This window comes from Eschscholzia californica, unplaced genomic scaffold (genome assembly GCF_041429995.1).
Source record: "Eschscholzia californica isolate CP2 unplaced genomic scaffold, dmEscCali1.0.p SCAF_3, whole genome shotgun sequence".
In the NCBI taxonomy this organism is placed as follows: domain Eukaryota; kingdom Viridiplantae; phylum Streptophyta; class Magnoliopsida; order Ranunculales; family Papaveraceae; genus Eschscholzia; species Eschscholzia californica.
The window spans coordinates 25,831,302-25,852,227 of record NW_028238420.1 but is presented as its reverse complement, the minus strand read 5'-3'; the positions used below and the strand labels follow the sequence as shown (position 1 = coordinate 25,852,227).

General features: G+C 36.3%; 1 protein-coding gene across 1 annotated transcript; it reads right to left on the bottom strand.

Annotated features, from left to right (window-relative positions):
• Nucleotides 1–2,032: 2,032 nt before the first annotated feature.
• Nucleotides 2,033–20,779, bottom strand: LOC147549202 (cellulose synthase A catalytic subunit 8 [UDP-forming]-like). Its single transcript, XM_086668258.1, has 24 exons — nt 20,483–20,779; nt 19,648–19,744; nt 19,445–19,506; nt 19,292–19,348; nt 18,446–18,505; nt 17,851–17,907; nt 17,569–17,611; nt 17,047–17,124; nt 13,927–14,257; nt 13,687–13,852; nt 13,293–13,373; nt 8,495–8,705; nt 7,693–7,769; nt 7,479–7,530; nt 7,236–7,383; nt 6,845–7,111; nt 6,316–6,661; nt 6,008–6,145; nt 4,803–4,928; nt 4,505–4,717; nt 4,157–4,412; nt 3,866–4,065; nt 3,280–3,633; nt 2,033–2,906 (listed from the first exon to the last, which is right to left on the bottom strand). The coding sequence occupies exons 1-24, from the start codon at nt 20,576–20,578 to the stop codon at nt 2,319–2,321; spliced, it is 4,104 nt and encodes a 1,367-aa protein (XP_086524384.1). The 5' UTR covers nt 20,579–20,779; the 3' UTR covers nt 2,033–2,318.
• Nucleotides 20,780–20,926: the final 147 nt, after the last annotated feature.

Here is a 20,926-nt window from a genome sequence, read left to right as displayed (position 1 = left end):
AACAGAAAGCATTACTACAAAATGAATTATGTGTTCTAAAATATGGAAAATTTCAAAAACTGTCCAATGTTCATTGTAAATAATTTGTTTTCTTGTAAATGGAATACCTTATATTTATTGACGGGATTTTAATGTTTATGGAGACTAAAGGTATGACATTGTTAATACAAAATTTGTTATGTATCAAGCTTATATTAAAATGTTAGTCACAAATGATATTATATGGATAAATAAAATGGTTATTTATGAAAAAAAATTGATCTAGTAGACATTTTTTTTCTATGGAACAAAATGAGTTTTGTTATATAGAAAATATGTTGTGTATCATACATATGGTAACATTCAAAATCTGTTAGTAACTCCGACATCAAAAAAATATCTAAGAGGTTTTAATCAAAATATGTTATACTTTATGTGAAAAATTAGAACTCCTATTTTATAATGGATTTTTGCTTTAGAAGATGATGAAGATGGTAAATAAGATGCAAAAATCATAACAAGATTCTGGAAACTTACCTGAAACTGAAGATGATGATGAAAATAGTGATGGTATACCATTGAAAATTATAGAAAGAGAAAGTAGGGATCTCAACTAAAGATCTTTGTATGAAAACTCGTATTTGATAGTCTTTGAATGAAGAAGATGAAGATGTTGCAGCCTTCTAGTTTAGGGTTTCATTTACAGCAAAAAGCGTTTTAGAGTGAGAAAGTGGAACTCTGGGCGATTTGAAGAGGACAGAGAAAAATGAGAAGATTTTCTTTGGCATTGGTTTTCAAAAGAAGAATTGATCCTTTATATAAAAGGTCATAAAGGGTATTATGATAAAATATATATCATAAGGATTTGTGTTTTGTATCGAGATGGAAACTTTTGGACTAGATTTCTATTTTAGTTTTGCTTAAAATCCTATATTGATAGTATAGGGGATTAAACGAGGAATTAGGTATTGTTTTTTGGACCCCAAACCCAATAATTATTTTTTAAAAAGAAATTTGCAATTTTAGCGCTTTGATATCTATAGAACTTTGCTTCCTCAAATGAAAGGAAAAATAGTACTGACACCAACTTGAAGATAGAAAGCTTCTTTCATCTATTTTCCAACTCTTCTTAATTGATGATACATAAAATAGTCAACTGTTGACTGGGCATCAAGAAGTCAAGACTAGACCAGAAGTTCAACGGGTCAATCCGTCTCAAGGCAACAAGACCGATATGCCCAAAGAAATCTGTCACCTGAGCCTAGAACTGGGTGGGCTGAATCATCTAAGGAGCTCCAACCCTGTTCCGTCTAAAACACAACCAGGTTTGTCCTGGGATTCGCAAGAAGTATAGGGGGCTCCACGTAAGCAAGGTCAATGCCTTACACCCTGAACATAGGAAGGCAGAAGCACATCGCACGCTTACCGACTTAATCCTGAATCTTCTTAAGAATCTCTGCCCGGCTACTATCCCGAGTGTTTAACGAAGTTGGGCTTCAAGAGTTTCAAAGGAGGAAACATCTCCAACAAGATCTATCAACTCGGTAGGATATCTACGAAGTATCCTTGAACATAGGAACTTCTAATTATCCTAAATACGAGATAAATTCAAAAGGAAACACCTAAATCTCCTAACTACTGAAGAGTAGTCTTAATCCCGAACGGTGGATCAAAACCGCTTAATCCACACCGTCTTTCACAGTCAGTCCTAAGCAGCCTATAAAAAGGCACATCATCGCCTTCTTCAAGGTAAGTTCATTGCGTTCCACAAGGATCACTCAATACTCATACTTTAACTGCAAAGGGCAATCTGACTGTCGTGAGAGTCGGAGAGGTTTCCGAACTCTTTGCAGGTTTTCCCCCCAGGTTTCTTGGAGCGAGGAGTGGGAATCAAAAGGAGGAGTATCGTTCATCCAAATGGAGCATCGTTCAATCAAACGATCCAGCATCAAGATCTCTATTTCGTAACTGATAACCGGAGGTGACATTTTTCGACATCAACATTGACCAAATAAGAAAAGGAAAAAAAACTGAATGTTCTAACAAATTCAAATTTTATCAAAAATATTCGGTTTTAACTTCGTGAGCATTTTCCCATAACTATAAACTGCAAGCTCTTGCAAACTTTGATATTCATTTTTACTACACAAATCTGCAACTTCACAAAACCTACTAAGATCCCTTGCTACGTAGTGTTGAACTAACTTATCACTCCACAGCTATAGACATATGATATATCAGTCATCAGAGATACAAAGACGAGACCATAATCAAAAATCAAAATTATCATTCTTTTATACTTCACTATAAAAGAGAAATAAGTAGCATATGGATAACTTTTAACAATCAATGGAGATGCAATTCTGGGTGCTCTTCGATGGGTCACTTTTGTTTAGAAACGGATCTACTTTCACCCAAAGAAGTGAGAAAACTGAAGCCAAAAGAACTGACCAAAGAATAACAATGGTTGGAGTTCGATTCTGACGGCCCATGAGACCTTTAAGGAAGGGGTAAAGATGAAGAATCACCCAAAACGCAAAAAAGACTTTGCCGAAGAGTGGGCCCCAGGCTTCATAACCACTGTTAAGCGCATTGGAGAATCCAGCTACGACGCCTACCATATTTACAACGAGAAGAGTCGTCGGAGGGATTAAAAGAGTCGTCCATTTGATCATGTAAAGTTCTCCAAATTCTGCATCATCAGCAGCTTTTGCTGTTACAGTGAAGTTGGTATCAACACCTGCTAACATTTTTAGGAATCCTTGGAAGACAGCAAATAAATGAGCTGAAACTCCTCCAATAACCCAAAATTGTTCGTTACGCCACAGGTCTTCAATACTAACACCACTCCACCGAAGCTCGAGTACACTTGTTAAGATGATGGAAGTGAAAAGGCCAAGAAACCATATGCTTGCTATGTTTGATAACTGAAAAGAACTAGAACGTCAGATTGGGCGAGTATACAGGGGAAGAAACGAACTGTGGATCAAGTTTACGGCTATGCGGCATTGTAGTTGACAATATATTCAACGTCAGGTTTGTATATAATGCTATTGGATTTTTTCCTACTAGAAGTGATTATCAACAGGATATTGGACAAGTACGATAATGCTTATCTGTCACGACATGTACATAATCAGCTACCGTGTCATCTGGTCAACTAATGTGAATGATAGAGCATCGGTCCTAAACTTTCTCCAATGAGATATCCTCAATTATATACTTAATCTTTAAATAAAATCTGAAATGCAACAACACAGCAGTAACAACCATAAGTTTTCGGATGGCAAGAGAAATTACCGTTGGTATGATAAACTTTCCAGTGAGAAGGCAAATAGCAGGCAATGAGCAATATGCAATGAGAGGAAGGGAGGTGAATGGGTAGAGAATTGTGTTTATATATGCTAATCTTTGCAACCATTTGAGGCGCCCACCTCCGAATCCGTACCAGAGGGGACAATGTCGACTAAGGAATATCTCCACCGATCCAAGTGCCCACCTAAGAACCTGGTGCAGACGATCAGACAAGTTGATGGGAGCTGATCCCTTGAAAGCAGGTCTCAGGGGCATGCAGTATATAGATCTCCACCCTCGACAATGCATCTTGAAACCCGTTAAAATATCTTCCGTTACAGATCCATATATCCAACCGATCTGATATAGATAGCGAAATTTTCCAGCAATTAATAAAATAAGAAAATGAAGAGTTTCGTTGATGTAAACTATAAACATTGATAGCAGCTGAACTTTCGAATTACTTATGTTCAGGATTAGAACAAGATAAGTAATAACACAAGTAGTGTGAAATAAAAATACACTCAATCATCATCAGTGTTGTCGAGGTGAATGATGAGTTAAAATAAAAATCTTATAGCGCAAAGCTCACCTCTTTACCCCATTCAGTTTTCTCTTCATACCCACAACTAATGACATGAATTGCTTCCTTGATAAGAGTTGATGGATTAGCAGACTCTGCTATTCCTCCATTCTCCATCAGTGTAGATTCAATGAATACAGAAGACAAGCCGAAAGATTTCTCAAAGCTCATCTGCGAAATTAGTAGTGACCTATCATGCTCATCATAGTCTGCATAGATTCACGTACAAGTCATTAGTACTCTACACACATCAGTGATCAGTGACTTGCCAAAATTGTTGTCTTGAGAAACCAGACTTACTATCGATTTCTCTGAGGTTAAAAATAGCAGCATCAAGATCCTCTCTTTTAGAATCTCTGTACATCTCTGAGACATCTTTAGAAGGCTTCTTAGAGCGGCAACAAGAGAAGCAACAACACCAAGAGCAAGATGAAGACGACTTAGGAAGGCTTGGCAGAGATGCAGGTCCGTATCCGTATAGTGCTTGCCTATTGAACATACAACCGGTCCCAACATAAACCGGTCCTTGAATACCATCCAGACCCCTCATATTAACCTGAAAATTGAAGTTCAAGCATTCTAAGAAATCTAATGTCAAGTGATTCCAGATGTACTGGTGAAAGGGGTGCAGGATGATTTACAGCTTACATCAAAGAAAACAACATTTCTGTTGGCATATCGATCACTACGATCAATTCCATCGAATCTTTGAGGAAACTGAACATAGCAGACATTTTTACCAACTTGGGGATCCATCAAGAAACACATCCCTTCACGAACTGCCTGGCTATTGTTGACATAATGATCGCAGTCAAGATTAAGAATGTAAGGAGCATTGGTAAGAACTGCAGATACTCTAACCTGTAAGAAATAATAAGGCATGAATAAGAATGTATATGCAAAAAATTTATATTGAAAAATGAGTTTAAGTTAATAGCTACTATACCAAAGCATTCATCGCACCAGCCTTTTTGTGGTGTTGGTAACCAGGCCTTTTCTCTCTTGAAACATACACTAGACGTGGAAGCTCGTTTCCTTCTACATCAAGAGCACCACTATGTCCAAGAAAAACCTTAAAAGTTGACAAAATGCAACATGGAGTTAAGTTACGAGAAAATGGTATGCTTTTGTTATAAGTTAACAGACTACTTTTGGAATCTCTGAGGAGACAGATGATCTTCTGTTTTATAGGAAAAAATACTCCTCTTATGCGCATATCTTGCACCAGGGTCAAACATACGTGTAATATGGTTAACCAATTATCTAAAGAATAGCGGAATAGGATGTAAAAGCTGTTCCACTGGACTAGAAATCTAAATACTGCAAAACAAAGTCATACAATGATTTTGTTCACAACTGGGAGGCTTGGATGTCGTAACATGTAACCTAGCCTCCTTCTTGTTTTTCTATACTTTCTCTTCGTTCAATGTAATTTATTCAAAGCTTTGTAGAAAATTTGAAATAAAAATGATAATATTGCAACCAACCGCAGATTTGAAGTGGAAAATAGAGTAGCAACAAATGCAGAGATCATGTTGTCAATTGCATACAAGAGACTGTTTAGGTGCTCTTATATAGTCCAATGGTTGCACTCCTACAACCTACTATGGGCTTAAGATTTGAAGCTAGCATATACCGTGTCTGGAGGTTCAACAGTTTAGTACAAGTTCAACTCAAAAGGATCGAAGTTTTGATACACCTGCTGATTTACTTGTTTGTCAACTAGATATTGGGGGGCTTTCTAGTTTCTTTAATGTGTATCAACTTTCATGCTACACCCCTCAAGTGCAGTTAGATCCAAATTTCCCCTATCATTCAAACTGTTAATTGGCTGTCAATTGGGAGAGATATCATTGTCTTCAGAAGGGAACTTATGCCCTCTAATGAATGTGTCCCACCAGTTTCCAGTTTTCCACCTAATGTTCTCCCATAACTTACATAATCTTCATTGTGTTCTTCTACTTTATTTTCATCCCTTTATAAGTTTCTTTATTTACTGCAGAACTTTAAAGTGGACTAATAACTTTGATGTACACCATGAATGCTGACATATGACTGTATCTTGATCATACTTAAAATTCAATAAATGAATTATGGGGAACGGAAACTGTTCTCCAATGTGAAATCAGTAAATCACTAAGCTGATATTACCTGAATCATGCCAGGATGGTCACGGGAATTGTTTCCCGGCCAAGATGTTCCATCTTGCATTGTCCAACCTTCATCCGGTGTTTTCTGAGCCTTTGCTACTAGAGCGTTGACTCTCACTTTATACTCTTCATAATCTCGCTGTAGCAAATTGAAAAAAAAAAATTTAATGCCTTCTCTTACCGAATACCAACTATTAATTTAGGCAATAGACAACTTCAACTAGGAACCACACTTTTTTGTCTTCAAATATGAACAAAAGTATATGACAAACAATTCTAAGTAAAGCTAGGTAAAGTGTAGATCCTTACCTTCATTGCTCTACGTTCTTTCACGAAAGATGGTTGTACTTTATCCTTCAAGTAGTCAATCTTCTGAGAGAAATAAAACTCCGGTGCGCGTGGCTCTATTGAATATTTTTTGCAGAAGGGAACCCATTTCCTTGCAAATTCAGACGTCTCGACAAGTGACTCAAATGTAAGCATAGCAGATCCATCATCAGACACATAACAGGAGACTTTGTCAACAGGGTAGTCCACAGCAAGGATTGAAAGCACTGTATTAGCAGTGATCAATGGTGGTTCCTTTAATGGATCCACTGTGCTAACAAAAAAGTCTACTGCAGCAAGCTCAGACGGCGCACCCTCCTTTTCAAACCTGATATCATATTAGCGAAACTTATTATCTCATTTAAGCTTTAAACGAACCTATAATTATTTCAACCTAATATCCATTTTAAAGTTATAGTTTGACGATAAATATTCTTTTGTTAACAGTAAACAATAGAAATTGTGAATTCACTTGTTAACTTTACTTGATACACTTTGATTTGTGGTATACCTTGTAGAAAGTCTGTCGACATACGTCTCCCTGTTGACGGGAGACCACTTAGGGAATTGATCCAATACCCATGAAACAGCAAACCATATCTCGCAAATGATAGAAGTGAGCCACAGACCAAATGCACTATTAACAGGATTCGTGATTCTATAATGGAAGAAGAGCCCCAAAATTATCAATCTGGTAATAATCACAATTCTATAAGGAGTGATCTTATTGGAAGGAATTGGAATAGTTTTCGAAAGCGGTTGCGCTTCAGCCAATGCCCTGAATACAAACAACAAGTCTCAATGATAATAATAATTTTATTGCCACTTACGTTTCAAAGTATCATTTTGCTACTCGCTGTTTTGATTTTGAGATGATTACGTTTAGTCATTAAAAAACTTACAGATTTTCTTCCATATGCTGTTCAGGCGGAACTTGGGACTCCTGGTCACCCTTGTCCTTCTTCTTCGTCTTCTTCTTCTGATCCTTTTTCTCCTTCCAACTTTCTACCCTGTTCTTCCATATTGGGTTCCCAGGTTCAGCATTTGACTCTAAAAAACATCATAGGTAATGTTAGACACCTTTAATGGCAGAAATAAGAAACAAAGTAACCTAGCATATGGTGCACAAAGAAGACAACCCTCACCACTTTCAAGTGCAGAGAAATTACTTATGTTTCTTGCATGAACTCCAGATTCCTATGGAGAATAACAAACAATCAGAGGCTAATATAATGAGATTTCAGTAAATAAATATCGCATCAAACAGTCAACCAAACTTAAACTACGATAGGTCGACGGCAAAAAAAATTTCAAATCTTGCAACCGATATATCGAAGAAATGCACAAGGAGGAGTTTACCTGATAACTTTGGAGATGATCCGCCATTGATGAATGATTAACTGAATCCTTTTCAACATCATCAATAGTTGGTTTTCCTGAAAAATCACCGATCAAGCTTTAAGTCAAAAGCTATTTTTGAACTTTATGGAATCACAACAAAAACAAATAAGTGTAGACCAAAAAGTTCTCCCACTCTGTTCTGGATAAAAATCTCCTCATCATTAAAGTTCATAAATGGGTTTGGACTAACATTAGAAAATAATTAGAAGAAATGAAAACTACCAATGCAAAATTTTCAACCTACCAATCTCATATGCAAGATTTGTAGACCAAATTTTCAAAAGTGTAACACACACTCTCTAGGTCACTTAATAGACAAATAGTGGCAAATACTTTCATCACTGTGTAGGATAGGTCTGTACATTGGATCGGTAACCGACTTTCGGGCCCTATCCGTAAGCCGTTCCAAAGGTTACCAGTCAAACAAATCCATGCAGCAAACCAAACCCCTCTGTTATGGCCTTCAGTTTATGAGCCAATCCAGGTAACCCTTGCCCCTTGGTTCGGTCCCCAAACCGCCCAAATCCGTTTGGATAGGATTGGTTTGGTCTGTTCGGATACTAAAATACACTCCTACGTAGGACTCAATGCAAAATCAACAAAAAGCAAATTATAAAGATGAAATGAGACAATGGCACCCAAACTAGGTTAATTTAACCTGAATGAGAAGTATATACAACATTTCTGATTTCATGAATAGTTTTAACCAAATTGAAATCCAAGCAAATATCTAGAGAGAGAGAGAGAGAGAACTAGTTACCCTGGGTAGCAACGTACGGAACACCACAACGGAGACATAATTTTCTTCCTTCCTTAATCTCATAATCAACACAAGACTCACAAATGGGAAAATTACATTCATGACAACCAACAAACACTTCACCATTAGAAGCAAATCCAACAGATTCACCACAGGAATTGCATAGAGGAACTCCAGATTGCATCATCTTGGTAACTACACTTAACCCTAGTTAGGGTTTTTAAAAGAACTCCCCCTATTCTTTGGGGTTTTCAAGAATCTCTCTAAGGTCAGTAGCTAGGGCTTGTTGTTGGTGTTCATGATAAGTTGTGAGTGACATTTTGTAATGGATTCAGAGAGAGAGAGAGAGGAAGGTAAGAAGGTTGGTGAGAAAGGGATGGAGGTTAGGGTGTTAGTTTCGAATACAGAGAAAGATGAGAAGCAACGTCTATTTTATGGTGAAAAGAGGAAAAACATTTGAATTTTCGTGTAGAAGCGGGTTTTTGAAGGTAAGGGTTTCGGTTGAGAGCGGGACTTTGTAACTACCCAACTAACCTTTTACCGCCAGCACTAGTAGATACATACGCTTTTCAGGGGGTATACCCGTCCGATAAGGTATTGGGCCTCATAAACCCCTAATTTAAAATTTAGATGAGTTAGTTTGTATCTTGTGCATTTCTTATTTGTTATGAACCAGAAACTTGTTCTTTTTTTCTTCAGAGTTGTCCTGATCATCTTTATTTTTTTCACCTGTTTCGAGTTCACTGGAAACCCTTCCGATTTCAGAAGAAATAGATATTCTTCGAACTAAACTAGAAGGTAAAGGAACTGTATCATTTATCGGAGAAAGAAATGAAGATGGGTTTGGTTCGTATGGTTTTGAGAGAAAATGTAAGAGCAGGAAGGGAGAGTGAAGAAGGGTTCTCGTTCTAGAGAAAGATGGTGTTGATTGAAAGAGACTAAACTGAAGGTGTGTTTGGTTACAAGATTTCTATCAAAAGTGGGATTTGGTAGGAATCAAGAATCCTTGGTCTGTTTAACTACCAAGAACCCTAGGACTCTGTTTAACTACCAAGAACCCTAGGACTCTTGAATCCTAAGGATTCCTGATATTAGACTAAAACTCCACCCTACCCCTTAGGATTTGCTAGGATTTAGATTAATAAACCTAGATTTCAAACTTAAAATAAAAAAATGATATTTCATTCTACAAAATAATTATTTTAAAAATATTTTTCTTTCAAAAATTGTTTTTTTTCAAAAATAATTTTTTTCTTAAAAAATCTATTTTTCCCCGAAAATCATTGTTTCCCAAAACTCAAATCTGACAACCGTTTTTTCCGTGGAAAACCGATTCTTCCCAAATAACTTTTTTCCCGAAAATAGATTTTTCTTTGAAATTTTTTTCTCCAAAACCCGTTTTTTACCGAAAAATCGATTTTTTTCTCGAAAACCGTTTTCTCGGTAACTGAAATTTCTTAAAAACTATTTTGCTTCATAAAGAGCGGTTTTCTCTAATTGTTTTTTTCCAAGAAAAAAACGATTTTCGAGACAAAAATGACTTTCGTGAAAAAAAAACTATTTTTTGCGAAAAAAAAGTCTTAAGAAATCTTGGTTACCGAAAAAAATGGTTTTCGAAAAAAAAAATTCGGGAAAAAAAGGGTTTTCGAAGAAAAAACGGCTTTTGGGAAGAACTATTTTTGAAATAATAATGGGTTATTTCCCTAATGGCCCCCTACTTTGTGACCAGCTTCCTGCCTGGCCCCCTACTTCAGCAATAATTTCCGTATGGCCCCCTTTTTCCGTTCTCTTTAACATTCCGTTACTCTCTCTCCTCCATCTCATTTTCTCTCTCTGCCACATCATCTTAGCACGACACATCATCATCTTCCCCGGCAAGGTCGCCGGCCGGCCAAATTTCCGGCCGGCGACCTTCAAAAATATTAAAAAAATAACATTTTTCTTTTATTTTCTCTCTCCTCTCTCTCTAATTTTTTTTTTTTTTAATATCATCTCTCTCTCTCTCCACACTCCGGCGAAGGGAAACCCTTCGCCGGAGTAGGTCTGTTCATTGAACAGATCCGGTCTGTTCATTGAACAGATCCGGTCTGTTCAAAGAACAGATCCGGTCTGTTCCTTGAACAGATCGAGGTACTCCGGCGAAGGGAAACCCTTCGCCGGAGTGTGTAGAGAGAGAGAGGAAGAAGATGAGAGAGAGAGAGGAAGAAGAAGAGAGAGAAGAAGAAGAGAATAAAAAAAAAAAAAAAATTTAGTTTGAAGGTCGCCAGCCAGAAATTTTGCCGGCTGGCGACCTCTGCCGGAGAAGGTGATGAGGTGGCGTAACATATGATGTGGCGTGACATGGCAGAGAGAGAAAAATAGATGGAGGAGAGAGAGTAACGGTGTTATAACGGAAGGGGGTCATATGGGTATTTTTCGTAAAGTAGGGGGTCAGGCGGGAAGCTGGTCACAAAGTAGGGGGCCATTAGGGAAATAACCCAATAATAATTTGTTTACCTAAAAAATTGGAAAAACGGTTTTCGAAAAAAATTATGAAGAACACAAAGGGTTTTCGAAATGAAACGATTTTCGAGAACAAAATTTCTATTTTATTTTTTTAAAAGAAACGTTTAAAAATACTCAAAAAATAATAAATCATAGGATTCTTATTAGTTGTCAAATAAACCAAAAAATATTACTTGGATTCATGAATCCGCGGATTCATGATTCTGTCATCCAAACACAATTTCATTCTCATCTGTAGAGAGAAAAAAAAAAGAGAAGATGAGAGAGCTTCAAATGATAAGAGATAAAGAAAGAGTGTTTTGTTGAACCGCTCAAGTCAGAGGAAGAAAGTCACGGACCAAGAGGAGAGAGAGCATGTTTTTGGGCGTGAGTAAGAAAAGCATTTTCACACCTTTTTGTTGAGAAAGTTCATCAACTCCTTTTTCCCACCTTTTTTTACCTTGAGGAATCAACTTTCTCATTCTTTTGGTCCAACCAAACAGTTCAACTTTCCTAGGCAAATTGATTTTCTTAACCTATTTCCCCACGTAACAAACAGACTCTTAGAGGCAATGCCCATCTGCCATCTTCCTCTTTTCTGGTAAAAAAATCTTGGGCAAGCAATATCAGGCAAGACACTTTAGCTAAAAAAAACATTTTCTCTCTTCTTCATCCTCCATCTTCTCTCTCTTTAAACGATAACGTGGGTCGTGGCTTCATCTTCCCTCTCTAAACGATAAGGCATCTCTAGTGAATTGGTTTATAAAAGAACATGACTTTTTAGAGGCACCTTCACTGAAGTTGTGAATAAAAGAACAACATGACTTTTAAAAACACCCTGATTCTTCACGCACTCTCTCTCTCTCTCTCTCTCTAAAAAACTCCCTTGGTGATAACCGTTCTCTGGATCTGTGTCTTTCTCCGTTGAAGGGTCCTCCCTTCGCCGGAACCCTTTTTTCTTTTCTATTAGTAGTTTTGTTATCAATCCGTAAATAATTTCTAGGGTTTCCAAGATTCATCGCTCCCGGTTAAGGAATGCTCCGAAATCGGAATCAATCAACCGCTCAACCTAATGGTTATCTCTTCAATCGATCCCCTCTACTACAAAGAGAATCAAGAAAATGAGAACATTGAGAACTTCCTTAATTTATCACAGTATAGTGTTTTGGTGGATTCTGAGTGGTTTTTCAATGGTGATGGTGGGGTATGTTTTGTGGTATGAGATGGTGGTGGTTTTGTGGTTTGGTACACGATGGCTTCCTCGTTGTGACTGTGGTTCCTCGTAGTGGCGGCGGTTTTTCTGTGGTGGCGGCGGTTTTCCGGTGATGGAAGCGGTTTTCCGGTGATGACGGCGGTGGTTCTTTTAGTATTAGTTCTTTTATTTTGTCGGCCTTTAAGGTCTTTTCATTCTCGATCTTAAGGATCTTTTTCTCTTTATCAACCTTAAGGGTCTTTTAGTTCAACAAAAAAAACCTTAAGGGTCTTTTGTTTTGAGTCAGTGTCTTGTGCATTCCTTTCCCTTCATGAGGCACTTTGCATTCGAAGTTCTGTGTAGAACTACTTATCTCATGTAGTTCCCAGAGGAATTAAATCTCTCATGTAATGTTGTGATTCAATTAATGAATGTATTTATGAGTTTCCTCGAAAAAAAAAAACACCCTACAATTTTTCTACAACCTTACTAAACACTTTAAAAACTCAAATCACATAAAAAAAACTTGATTTTCTTTCACAAAAAAATGATTTTCACACCAAGTACTTCACACGTTAGGTATTTATGGTTTTTTTTTTTTTTGGAGAAGGTCTTTATGGTTATTGTGATAATATTTTTTATTCAAACAACTAGATCCTACAAAATTTATCCGTTTGTGTTTCCTGCAAAATGTTTGTTATTTTTTAAGCAATTTTAGTTTTTTTGAGAAATCGACTACGATTTACGTTAATCATTACAAGGCATTGATTTTTTTTTTGATGAAAATAAGCTAATGCCTTAATTTATCAGCTACTTGAGCTCAAAGAAATATTGTCTCTATCAGCCGCCAATTGACTTACAATACAACTAGGAGTCCTAGTGATCTCTTTAATTTGGTTTAAGTTTAAATTAAATGCATCCTTAGCTAACAAGATGTTGCGCCTTCAGGCGCAAGATGTTTTTGTTGATGGTAGCTATAAATATTATATACTAATGTCATATTGAATGCATGAAAGTAATGACTCCAGGAGTCGATTTCAAAAAGAAAAATGTAACTGAAATCCCTACAGGCATAGTGAGATAACACAGCCATATGCTACACAGTTTTTTTATCTACGAAACAGAATAAACCTTGACTACCTTGGACGTGTCACACACGATAATGTTTTCTGAATCTGTTGGAGTTGTACATAGCCAATTGACCTGCAAAGGTTGAATTTTTCGATTAGAAAATCTAAAATCATTTGAGCGACACTCGATAGGGACCTCCAACTTCCACGTGGTATACGAGAAATACAAAAAACATGGCTAATCAAACTTCGTGTATCCCCTTTGAAATTCTTCAGCATGAGTGTGTAAAACAAAGACCATATAAACATATCATGAGTCTCAGAACTAGGATTCATGGTTCGAAGGAAGATCATAGAATTCGAAGCGAACTCTAAGAGGTCCAAGTTAATGTTTCAAGAAAGATGAGCGAAATCTCAAGAATTTTAAGTGATGAAAGAAATCTCACTTTTTTGGTCAAGTTAATGTTCTTCCGCAAAATATCATTGTTGCTACTATCACTGCTGCTACTTTCTCCGGAATTAAGATGTTTAGACCAATCCCAAACCTTCATAGATGCGTCATTCCCACCTGAAATTATGAACTTCCCTTTCTCCCCAAACAACGAAAACGCCCTGTTAAATATTTGTATTAGCTCTCGAGACAAGGGAAACAGTATTCGGTAACCATACAAGACTTTCCTACTTACACACAAGAGACAGCGGCAGTGTGCCCTCCCAAAGTATAGTCTAAATGGAACCTCTTTCCCCTGTTTTGATCACAAGTTGCAGCACTTGTACCTGCCTTAATGCTTCCAGATTTTGGTTGTGAACCTTTAGAGGATCTTGTGGAACTTTTGGCATTAGCAGCAGCAAGCTCTGACTCAATATCAATCACGTCAACAACACCATCACCCCTAGCCACAACACATATTTTTCCCGAGTTCTCCAGCATATCTACCTCCGGAATTGCCAAAGCATGAACAAAAGCAGGATTCAAACATTGTCCTGCTTTATTGTTATTGTCTGTGTCGGGACGTCCTGCAATTGGTCGGAAGGTAAGACTGGTTTGATTACATATTCAGGTTATGAATCAAACCCCATATCCAACGTGTCAAGGTCCCAGATATAATAGCAAAATAAAACATGAAAATTTACATATACATCATTATTGGTTTTTGGGTCCAAATTGATGTAATGTAAGCTTGTAGGTGGAAGCAACAAGGGAGGTTTACATTAAGGAATGAAATTTCGGTGGAATTTTGGACGACCTGAAAATGGAAATATTTCGGTCAGTATGAAAATCTCATAAATATGTCGTGGAAATATTTCTCTCCAATAACACCCAAAAGATATTTATTGTTGCTAGTTACAATTTACAAAGAATTGAAAGGGACAATTTTTTATTGTAATCGTTTAGTTTGAGCCTTTGAGGGGCAACCTAGTATGTTAGCTTTTTCAATTTAATGAGTGTAGTTTCCTAGATTTTCGATTTTAATTATTTCAAACTTTTCAGAAAAAGAAAATTTGATTTCAATAATGCAAACTAATTGAAGAATCTATACATTGTTATAATATAGCAATTTTTACTTTTTTTCAAAAAAAAAAAAACAATTTTTACTTTCACTGTTTCATTTCTCCCTTTTCTAATTAATTTGAATATTTCGAAACTTGAATCTAAATTTCATCCCAGGTGGTGGAAATCTTACACGAAAAATCTGGAAATAGATTTCCGTCCACCTATTTTGAAAAACGAAAAAATTTCGGTCAAAATTTTCTTTGCCACTCATATTGAAAAAATAAAGAGAACTTCAACTAGAATTTAAGAAAAAATTTTTTGAATAATTTGAATTAACTTGACAACCCTACATATAATTTGAATAAAGGGAATGAAAAATGGATAAATTTCGCCAAGCGACCTAAACTCTTTTCGTTTTTCAGAACATGTGGACGAAAACCTACGAACAAATCTTTCGGGCAGGATTTCCAACGATATTGGATGAAATTTTGATTCAAGCATCTAAATAGCCGAAATTAAACAGAAAAGGGAGAAGTTAAACAGCGAAGGCAAAAGTTATTGACATTGAAAAGGTAAGAAGTATAGATTATTCAATTATTTCACTTTGCATTATCTCAATAAGAAATCTATAAAACTAGGGTCCATCAAATTGAAAAAACGAACTTACCTTCATATTTCTTCTTCATTTTCTGGTTGACTGGTTGGTTTCTTTAAATTTTCTTCTTGGTTTTCTTTGCATTTTATTTTTCTCGTCCTCACAATGGGAACCCAAGAAAATTCGATCTATCTTGAGAAGAATTCAAAACATGGTTCAATCCGTAATGAGAAAGCGTGGAGCCAAAGAGGAAGGAAGAAAACTGAAATTTTTTGGTCTCGACTGTTGAAACCTTAATCTATTTTTTATCATATTTTGATATACAAAGGTACATCATTTTTATATTTCTTGTGTTTTGACATTATAGTCTGTATAATATTTTAATTTAGTAATTTACACCCTTCCGTAACGGCCTAAGTTACTTAAAATTATTGAACTTACCCCTCCCCTAATATAACTATGTGATAGCAGGTATCCCCTCAAACTAACTAACCGATTCTGTAAAAAATTCGTTAACTTTTTACATGTTTGCCCTTTATATCAACTGTTTATAACTAATAACACTAAATATGTTATTGCTGGGTATTATTGTGAAGAAATATTTCCACGTTGACAGAACTATTTCCATTTTCAGGTTTACCGAACTACTTCCATTTGCAGGTTGAATGTAAATTCTACATTTCTACCGAAACCGAAAATTGATTCATTGGAATAAACCTGCATGATAAGGAAGGCATAATATAACTATATAACATAGTACTCCTTTCCAAAATGTTCTATCGTACCAGATATTCCGATACTGGGACAAATATACGCTTGTCAAATGCAGCCACTTTGGTAGGTAAAATCTGAGAATTGTATGAATGTTCACACAGGTGTGCTAGGGGTAGGACCACCATATACCACTCTAAGTTAATGTGTCTCAGTGTATAATGGTTGGTCCATACGCGAAAAAAACATTGTAAGTGAAAATAAAGGACCGAATACTATCAGTACAGGCCTTCTTTCCTAACCGTACTCAGGACACACTAACATGTTGGAGGCTTGGACACTAACAGTGGTTTTAGTGTCATGTTACATATCTAAATAATAATAAACTTCAACCAGAAGTAGTCTCAGTTTATACAATTATACTAAACTAATATGCTTTAATCATAAATTTGAAATAACACACAAAAACATGACTGACGGTCATCTGTTTGGGTTCGACCAAGCACCCTATTTAAAGGGTTAAACATCTCCTTCTCCTCCGTGTTTCCTTATCAATATTCAATCAAGCTTGATAAACCAGTGATTTAGCCGACAGCTACACTAAGTTGAACTTTTAAGACTCTATGAAACCTAAGGGTACTTTATCTCAGAGATAAGTTCTATAGGAGCCATCTTGCAGCCATATTTTGTGGGTTGTTCATGTGGAAAGGAATAATGAGAAGCGCCTATAGGACTTCCTGTGCATAAGTCAAACAATAAGATTGTCAAGAATTTTGGAGTATAACAAAGCTATGGTATCTGGCAGCCTAGATTTTGATGCAGGACATAAAAGAAGGTGCATCCCAACATATATTCCATTCCTCTCCAGCTAAAGTCCTCCAGGTAGGCTTGTCACGTTAATGCCTTAATGGTACATTAAATGTTGGACATATTCACAAAGATTTTGTGGGCAAGCAGGTTATAATATTGAGATCATAATTACGTAGTTATGAGGTATGAAAGTACCAAAATCCACAATTTTGTAGGGTCTCCCTTTTGAAAAATCCCACATGACAAGCTTTGCATCAAGACCACCAGTAATAACTGCCACAAGTAACAAATATATATTGGATAAGAATACCATCAAGAAGTTTACTAGCATAAGCAACCAAGATTTCAAATTACAGCCTTATATATCACATAATAGACTCAAAAGTCAAAACATTGTAAGAAAGATTCAATTGTATCATCGACGGTAAACAAACAAATGAAGCTAGAGGAAGAGTCAGAAATGTAACCCAGTAGAGGTTGACGATCTGTAGAAAACTAAACTAGAGAAAATTGAATTTGTATTAAAAAGGTGGTAATGGGTCAAGAACCCAGAGAGCATGGAGGGGTCGGAATACAGGAGCAAGACTCTGGAGAGGAAGGAAACACATTAACATAAGATATCATTTAGAGATTTTGATGGAGCCAACAGCTTCTTTGACACAGTACTGCTGAACTAGAATTGTTTGACGAAGATAAACATTAAACAGTGAAGAATACCTTCCCAAGGTCTCCAAGGAAGAAACTGTACACTGCTACAAATCTAAAAATAGACAGTTAAGTGGAAACACGATACTTGGAAAGCAAATGAAAGTTTGTGAAACATGTAAACCAAGTGAAAACAAGGACAAAAGTAGTTGATCAGAGAATGATTCAGATCTGTACCAAATCAGCAGCCCTAATAAAACAAAGTACTTATTTTTAAATAAGGTTCTTATTTTGTACTAATAAAATACTCACTAAATTTAGTAATGCTCATGAAGATTATTTAAAAAAGGATACACTCGTATGTCCAGATCTTAATGTTTTGTAAAGACACTGCTGACGAATGTCAATTATCTGCAACACCAAACTCACCATTCAAAGATTGGGCAGTAGAAGCAAGATGAGAAAAAATAAAAATGAAACTAATAGAGCCATTTTTAATTAGCAAACAAAATCAATGTAGACATAAACTCATTGACTTTTGTTATATACATTGTTGTGTTTCCTTCTAATAGTTCTAAGTTTGCATTAAATGGTAGTTGACAGGTTATTCGAGTCACAAATCTCTAGAGTCATCAGTTAACCTACTATACATACTGCCAAGAGGACTGCTGGTTAATGGTTTTCTTGTGAGTGCTTGTGTGTGGTGATGGTTAATAGGTTCCTTCTTACCCCCAAAGTCTTGTTATATATAAAAGTATATTGTTATATTATTATCTGGATGCCTCGTAAAATGGTTTAAGCTTTCGAAAAGCGCTTGCTGATAAATGGATATCATGGAGGTCCATAATATTTGTTTGACCCTTTATCCAATATGAGTCAGCTTTAAACAGATATAGAAAACAAAACAATATATCAGTAAAAAAGAAAACGTTTGTTTACTTAGACATACCTTTATTTCACCACTATCATCAGCAGCAGCGAGAAAGGATGACTTGGAGCTGCAAGCGATCTGCAAATATTTCCATGTACATAAAGCTTTAGTAAGAAAGGCATGAACAAAACAAAAGGATTAGTTAGTTCTGACTACTGTACTAAAGGCGTAGATGCAGAAACTCAGAACTTGAGTCTACTGCATTCCTCAAACTTCTAATGAAGGTAGGGATGGGTAGACAAAAAAAAAGTAATAAGTTCTCTTTAAGAGAAAAAATTGGAGTATAACAGGTAAAATGTGTTTTCTAATCACTTTCTTCTTTTTACATTTTGACTAGAGCATAATAAAGGAATCGATTAATGTTTATTTGATACAAAAGGTTTAGCTCATAAAGAGAGGAAGACGAACTCTCCAAGCTAAAGACAGACAGAGAATCCTCAGAGTTACAATCTTAAAGATATGCTTTAAACAAAATTATCACTGAAATTTATCGTCGTAATGAATCCTTCAAAATTGAAAATGAATGTGGACAAGTAGATAAGGATTGATTCAGATGTCTACCAGTAAAATTCCATTTTCTGATCTGAGAGAAATGCTGTTTCTTTCTTCCCACTATTATTAAGGACTAACAACAAACATCATTACTTGACTGTAATAGGGTCCTGATCATTGTCCTTGACATAGGAACTTCTATATCAGATTATTGATGATGAAAATTTTGTAACGCCTTGATAAACAATGAAGAAAGCCATATTTGATGGGATACTCAAAAAGAAACTAAATAAGAAAAGGTATTCTAACATTGTAGCAGAAGTGGCGGAAAAATGGCTTTCAGGGATTATATTATTTAACTATGATAACTACCTGGTTTATCTCTTCTTTGTTATAGTTGTAGCTTTGCAGAGGTTTCGAGGAAGATGCCTACAAGGTAACAATAGTTGGAATAGAAAATAAGCGAAATTTATATAACGGAAGAGAAAAAAGAGTTCTGCACAAACATGTACCAAAATTGACTACCATGTGCACATCGAAACAAGTAACTTCTGTTCCCGAGGTAGCATATACAACATCTTCACTTCCTGGAACAAAGGAAATTCATATAAAGAGGGAAATGATATAAAGCCTAAACAGGTGTCTGACAGGGAAAGAAGATTTATTCACGAGATCAGAATACTAATGTAATCCGAAGGACTAAGGCAACTAAAGATATGAGAGCTTACCAGGCTTGAAACATATGGACGAAATAGGGTTCTTGTCTAGATCCATGACGGACACCACATCCTTGCACCTCATGTCAAACCAGCAAATGCAACCGTCCTATTTCCATTTGATCATGCCATTAGTTAAACAACTTCAATGCACATAACTAAAGAACTCGACTCCATAACTTCCAGTGACATGCCACAAAGTACTAACAGCTGCTAATCTTTCTTTTATTTTCTTTTTAACAGGTGGTATTCAATAAGAGACGTGAATATGATATCGCATTATTCTTTTCAAGAAGAGAAGGGTAGTGAAAACAATAATGAACTAGTGAACTAGTTCTAACTTAACATAAACAAAACAAAATTAAAACGAGAAATTGTAAATAAATGATTTAGAACACAACAAATAGAAGCATTGCTGGAAGAAACAAGATCAGGAAACATAATTTAGATTTAAGGGAAATGGGCCATCGAGAACTTCCATGGCCAATCCACATAAGCCGAGTCCTTTAGGAACTAAGTCGTTTTTTACACACGGTAGGTGGTGGCTCAGTTGAGCTCCTCCCTCATTTCTTGTTTATAATCAATTAGGGTTTATGATTCAACTCCTACTATCTTATTGAACAATCATGAAATTGACATCTTATATCTAAATGATTCAACTCTATCAATGTTCCTGTTTTCTCATTCGATTCTACCCATTATAAATTCAACGAACAAGCATTAGATTCACCAATACAAGAGATAAATTACTCATTGTTCATATCAATATCATTTGAAAACATCTGGAATTGCATAGACAAGACATTGAGAAAAGGAGTTTGAGAAAGTAATGAGAAAGAGAAACTACCTCGCCTGAAGTGAGTATGATACCAGGGTTGTCGCGTGAGGCAATACAACAGGTGACGGTGCCCTTGTGACCTTTCAGTCGTCTTGGCGTCTCCATTACTCTCTCTCTCTCTCTCTCTAGAAGACGACTATTTCAAGACTTTTACGCTTCTCCAACTATCCGTTTATATTCTAGGGTTCTCTTGTTTCTCGCTTTAGAGCAATTGTCTTGTTTCTCGCATTGAATGGTCGTGTGTTCTTTTGCATTTGAGTTGTCAATGGTACAAGCTGGGATGCTACGTTAAGTGGAGTGATGGCCGTCTCTTGTGTCATCGGGATAAGCTCAGTAATTAGTTGTCGGATCCTCCTTCTAGCGTCAAACTGTGAGGAATCGAACTCATAGGTCAAGAAGTCAAGAGGACCGGGACCGTTGACCAGAAGTCTGACCTTCACCTGTTAATATTGT

Excerpts from the sequence above, each read along its gene's own strand:
- LOC147549202 (XM_086668258.1), bottom strand. The coding sequence starts at position 20,578 with ATGGAGACGCCAAGACGACTGAAAGGTCACAAGGGCACCGTCACCTGT. Across the intron at positions 7,112-7,235 it reads CAGCATATGGAAGAAAATCT|GGCATTGGCTGAAGCGCAAC; the intron begins GTAAGTTTTTTA and ends GTTTGTATTCAG. Across the intron at positions 4,066-4,156 it reads TAACCTCAGAGAAATCGATA|ACTATGATGAGCATGATAGG; the intron begins GTAAGTCTGGTT and ends GAATCTATGCAG.